Source organism: Trichechus manatus, unplaced genomic scaffold (assembly GCF_000243295.1).
Source record: "Trichechus manatus latirostris isolate Lorelei unplaced genomic scaffold, TriManLat1.0 scaffold00031, whole genome shotgun sequence".
NCBI classification, from domain to species: Eukaryota; Metazoa; Chordata; class Mammalia; order Sirenia; family Trichechidae; genus Trichechus; species Trichechus manatus.
This window is the reverse complement of record NW_004443967.1, coordinates 13,611,722-13,617,631: the sequence shown is the minus strand read 5'-3', so window position 1 is coordinate 13,617,631 and position 5,910 is coordinate 13,611,722. Positions and strand designations below refer to the sequence as shown.

The 5,910-nt window shown below is 58.7% G+C and overlaps 1 protein-coding gene across 1 annotated transcript in view; it reads right to left on the bottom strand.

Moving 5' to 3' along the window:
* Nucleotides 1-5,910, bottom strand: part of GPR26 (G protein-coupled receptor 26) — a gene marked incomplete at its 5' end in the record, with an annotated part of 14,960 nt that extends 9,050 nt beyond the window's left edge. The window contains 2 exons of the mRNA XM_012555116.1: nt 330-443; nt 5,294-5,910. Coding sequence (XP_012410570.1) covers nt 330-443; nt 5,294-5,910 — 731 coding nt within the window. The remainder of the gene's footprint in view (nt 1-329; nt 444-5,293) is intronic.

Below are 5,910 nucleotides of genomic sequence, written 5' to 3'. Positions count from 1 at the left end.
GCCTTACGGGGGCTTGATGGCCAAGTGGGCAAGGGGGCAGAGTGGTTTGATTTGGAAGCTGAGTGTGAAAGAGTCTTACACGACCATTTTGGTTCTGCGTCTAATTAAAACGCATTTGAGGCTAAAGAGGAAAACACGAGCCTCCTTCGCACCAAATGTGTCGCGTTCCCCCTCGCCCCCAGCGCAACTTCAGGAGCAGTGTGGGGCCGAGAGAGGTGCCTGCTAACCATCGTGGGACTCTGCTGGGCTCTCCCTGCCCCTGTGCCCACCCACCCCACCCAGCAGCACCTGTGACGCACGCCCCTGCCCACGCCCGGCAGGCAGCTCACCTGGTGATCACATAGGGTGCAAAGCACACGAGGAAGGTCCCGATGAAGGTGCTGATCTTCCTGGTGGCCCGCTGCCGCCGCCTCTTCTGCTCCTCCAGACAGCGTTCCCGCACACTGCACGTGAGAGACGGGGAGCAGGTGACACAGGGCCCACGTGGGCCAGGGCAGGCAGTCACGAGTCATCAACACAGGCGGTGGCCCTCGTGTGGGAACGTGGCTACCCCGTCAGTGATCCAGGGGCAAGTCTTGCCTGTAGCTGTGGGAGCTTGACATCGCTAAGTCACCAACCGTGCAACGTGGATAATAATAACAATATGCCGCCGCGAGCGGTGTAGGATTTAAGTGCAGAAAGTGCATGCATGCGTGCAATGCATTCAATGCATAAGGCACATCAAGCACTTTGCACAGCAAATAAAGCAAATGCAAATAAATTTAGCTTTTTATTACTTGTCCCATTACTAATCACCTGCTCCATGCCAGCCCCACACTGTCACGCTCTCTACATATTAGCTTAACCACAACCCTGCCAGGGAGGTGTTTTAGATTTTTTGAAAGTGAGCCTTAAAAACATCAAGCCTACCAGACAAAAGGATTGTAGTGGATGCAGGCCCTGCAAAGCTTCCACTGGGCTGGCACCTCTCTTCATCAATAGCGTAGTGGCTAAGCACCAGGCGCCAGAGCCATGCTGCTGGGCTTAAATCTAGGCACCACCACTTAATTGCTGTGTGGCCTGAGACAAGTTACACAGCCTCTCTGTGCATCAGCTTCCTCGTCTCAAAAATGGGAGTCATAAGGGATTGTGGGGTTGTTTTGAAATTAACAAAGCACCTAAGACAGTGTTTGACTCACAGTAAGCCCTCGATACATTTAATCCTTATCACTATTCATTCCACATAGACTTACCGGACAATGAGTATGTTCCAGCACTGTCTTGAAGCCCCGGCTCCACAGGGCTCCCTCCCGCTAACCTTCTCTTCCTGCCCTGTGTCTTTATGAGAGAGGCGCTACAGCCAGCGGCCTCCACAAAGGAGCAGCAGGAGCCTACGTGCAGCCAGGAGCCTGAGCTCGGGTCCTGGCTGGCTCTGTGGCCCCTCTGGGCCCCAGGGGCCAGGCGGATGCTGCTTCCTGGTCTGTAACAGCACCTGGCATGATGTGGGGCACAGAGGGTGACTCGATGTGGAGGCTGCTGGGCCTGGGGTCACATCTCTACTCTAGGCAGGTGGCTAGACACACAGTCATTCGCCGTATGAGGGGTCCTCTCATCCGCCCACCCCAGCTCACAGCTGGGGAAACAGAGGCTCAGAGAAGAGAAGGACTTTCCCACCCAGGGAGTGGGGTGCAGGCAAGGCTAAGACCCAGCCACCTGACTCCCCGTCCAGTCCTCCTAGCGGGGAGCCACACCATTCCTCCCTAAACTCTGGGGCTTGCCTGGTTTCCACGTGCCGGATAGGGCCAGGATGAGACCGTCAGGCAGGTGGGTGGGGAGCTTGGGGCCAGTTCAGCTCTCCCCACGCGCCCATGGACCAGGCTGGACTCCAGGGAGCCCGAGACGTCTAAGTCTGAGCTGAGCCTTGCAGTTGTTATAAAGACTGATGTGTCAGGGTAGGAGGAGAGAACACATTTTGCTTAGCAGTTTGTAAGCCGGATTTAGAAGTCTGGACTATTTCTGCATGTGGTGTGCAGGCCTCTGTTCGCACTGCCGCCCCCATCTGTAAATTTTGGGGGCAGATCTGAGTGTGAGGCTTGGCTTGATCCACTTTCTAGAGCTGTTGAATTAGGTAAGTTCCTCCCTTCCCTGGGTCCCCCAGTCACATCTGCGTAATCAAGGGCCCCCAGTCTGCTCTGCTGCAGTCTCGACACCCTCCTGGGTCAGCATCCAGACAGCCACTGTGGACCTTGTTGACCAGGAGGCCATGGAGACCCTGGGAGGGCCTACAGGGCCTTCGGGATCCTGGGAGGAAGATCCAGTTAGGTTATTGCTGCTTCAGCATTGAGTCCATGTCAGTACCTCTACTTCTCCAAGCCATTTCCCAGGCTGCAGAGCAGCTGCCCTCGGCCATGCCAGGAGGAGCGGGACTTCGGTAGAGCCCAGCTCCCCACTTCTCTGCTGCGTGAGGTGAGTCAGCCCCTGGCAGAACAGAGAAAGGCCTGGCCCGACTGGGTCTGGAGCTGTGGTCTGTGAGCACCGAACACAGCGAACGGAGCAGCAGTAGGCCAAGTGGGGAATGAGGATGAGAAATTCCAAGCTGCTTCATAAATGTAGGAGCTCAAGAAGCCACCACGGATAGGCAGGAGAGGGGAGTGTGTCTCAGGGGCTCCGAAGCCCAGATGAATTAGAAAAAGAGGTCCTTGATCTTCTGGTGGTGGCTGAAGAGAAGGAAGCTGCCCACTACTCACCCAGGTTAGCAGTCTTTGGGAAGGGCACTGTAGCCACCAGGAGCTTCCTGACAAACCCACCCTGGACCCCAGAGAACTCGAGATGGGTCCCTTTTAATTACATCCCAGGAGGCCATCGGTATGGTGGCTGATAAGTAAAGCTACAGGGAGCAGACTTCACCACACTGACCTGTCTGTGCAGAGAAAGGAACTGGGCTTCTGCTGCCTAGGCACTGGCCACCCAGGGGCCCTCAGGCTTGCAGCACCCTGGGGCCCAGAGCCCTGATGCCTAAGGCCTGGGGGTGCTGGGGCAGTTTCCCAGAGCTAGTTCTGAGGCTTCCGGTCTGTGGGGCAGAAGCGTTTGGAGCTGCCAAGATAGAAGCCTGTGGACTGGCTGCCAGGGAGCTGGTCCCTTTTGTGTGCCCACCGCCTACCTCTCCACCTCTCACTCAGGGAGGACCGGCCCCCCAGGGAGTGGCGGGCGTGCTCACTGGAGCGGCAGTGCTGTGATGCATGCCCGCATCTGGTAACCGCAGGGAGCCCTGGCCAGTGGGGCCTGTCTGAGCTGCTGGGGGTGCCTAGCCCCAGAAGCCCTTCCCCTCTGCTGTGCAGACAGATGCTGCTTCCTGGCCCTGAAGGGCCCCAGGAGGCTGGGACCAGGGCCCCTCCAAGCAGCCTGGGCAAAGAAAAGTTAGGGTTCCTTTCTGAGGGAGATGAGTAGAGCAGCCGCCTCTGCCCCTGAGCCCCTGGAACTCTCTCTGCAGCGTTTGGCCTGGAGAGAGACATTTGCAGAAGGGGGGCAGTCCCTGACTCCTCACGGGCTGGAAGGAACCGCCAACCCTCCTGTACTGGGAGCTGGATGGAGGGCAGTGGTGGGGTTTGTACTGGTCTGAAGAAGAACTGATTTCTTTCCCAGCCCAGCCCCTCCTCTGCTGTTAGACTTCTGGCGAGAAGACCCACACTAGAAGCCCTTCAGCTTCCAGGGCTGAAAGACACTGCCCTCCGCCCTCCACGCGCAGTCCCAGTCCAAGTCCCCAGATGCAGCTTTTAAACTGATGGGAAGGGCCAATTGTGGCTGCAGACTGTTTACATGATGTTGACCTGCAGAGACACACGCGATGGCGGTCAGCCAGGTCTTGGTGTCAGTGTGTCATGATGTGTCTGCATGCGTGCAGTTTACACGTGAACATACAGGATGTGCGTGTGAGGCTAGATGTCTGGCATCATGCGTCCGTAGCCCCGGTGCCAAGGTGCCTAGTCACTCAATGCAAGTGTCTGTGCACGACTCTCTGGGGGAGAACTGGTGGCGAGAAGCTTCAGCCGCTCTTAGAACAATTAACACACACATGCATGCTTCCACTGCAGACGTGGTGAAGTTCAAGGACTTGTCTTTCCATTGCTTACAGGCACAAAAACTTCAGACCCAGAGGACCCTGCTCAGGCTCACGCGTCCAGTCTGTCCCCTCCGCCATGAGCCCACTCCTCCCTGGAGGGGACATGCACACCTTGGGGACTGCTCTGCCTCCCTTCATGCAGCCCCCCTGGACTCTCTGGGTTCTGCTCACCCAGGATGCCCCCCATCTCTTCTCCCTCAGTGCTCTCTGCCTGCCTCACCTTCCATGCCTTCCAGAAGCCAAGCCCTGACCTGGGGCTCCAGGCATGGGAGGGGAGCCTTGTCTCTTACTGGTACAGTGGGACGAGACACAGCACGGTGTCCACAGGGACAGGGACACCGCCAGCCACTTCCCTCTTTGCTTTCCTGTTCTCACCAGGAAACCCGAGGTGAGCTCAGGACACTGGGCTGCGTTCCCTCCTTCTTTCCCAAGAGTGCCTCAGGGATGGCAGAGGTTCCTGGGGTGCCTGTGTTGGGATGCCCACCTCGACTGCCTTCCTGAGAAACGGGGGTCAGGTGAGGGATGGCAGGTAGAAGGGTGAGACCCAGGAGCGTTGGGAGGGACACTCTCTGCAGGGACCTCCATGCTGCCAGTCTGGACAGCAGTCCCTGAGGCCAGAGGAGACCCCTCCCCAGAGTCCACCAGACGCTCCCATGGGGCCACAAGGGAAGGCGCAGCCTGAGCCCATCTGGGGGGCGGACACACACACACACACTCACACACACAAGTGCGCACGCACACACAGAATGAGGAGGCAGCTACAGACACATAGAAAGGACAGCCCTGAAGGAGCAGCTTGTCGATTCCCAGAGCCTTCAGGAGCTTGCAAAGCCTCCCGTCCACCCTCTCAGGGTGCCCTGCCACAGGCCATCTAAAGTGAAAACTGCCACAACATAAAATAAGCATAAGGAAGTCCAGCAAAAGTTCTGACTGTGATTTCCACCTGTGAAAATCCAAGTGGATGCTGGTTCACCCATATCTTAGGTCCTGCTTTTCTGATGCTCTGAGCACCTGGCTGAGGTCCGGCAGCACTGTCCCCTCTGCCCTCCTCTCCCACCCCTCCAGCTTTCGGAGATGGACCTTGAGGCTCCGTGGGGTTGAGGGGCTTGGCACTGTAGTGCGGGGGAGCCTCGGTGCCTGCCCAACCTGCACCCTGCAGTCTTTCCCAGAGCCCCCCACCTGGGCCTCCCTCACCTGGGGTGGATGTCCACGAGCAGCACAAGCGTCTGCATGGTGATGACATCGATGCGTTTGCAGTGGAAGCGGGCCACTTTGAGCACCTTGAGGTACGTGCAGCAGAGCACGATGAAGGAGAGCAGGAAGCTGAGCGCATGGAAGGCGCCGGTGAAGACAGCGAAGCGCAGGCGCTCATCGGGCCGCCGGCTGCACAGTGTACAGGACGCGTAGAGCTGGTGGAAGCCAAGCCAGGACAGGGCGAGCGCGGCGGCCGGGAAGGCCAGAGCGTGCAGCCACGTGTAGGCCACCATGAGCGCGGCGTCGCGGAGGCGCATCTTGGCGCGGTAGCTCAGCGGGAAGACCACAGCCACCCAGCGGTCGATGCTGAGTGCGGCCATGCTAAGCATGGAGTTGGCGGCCAGGAAGGTGTCGAGGAAGGCGGCCAGGCGGCACAGGCGGTCGCCGGCTGGCTGCCGCTGCGCCACCACGCCGGCCAGCGTGAGGGGCATGTTGACCACAGTGCACAGCAGGTTGCCGCACGTGAGGTTGAGGGTGAAGAGCGCGGGCGCCTGGCGGCGGATGTCCGCGCTGTGCAGCAGGCAGAGCAGCACCAGCGCGTTGGACAGCAGCGAGAC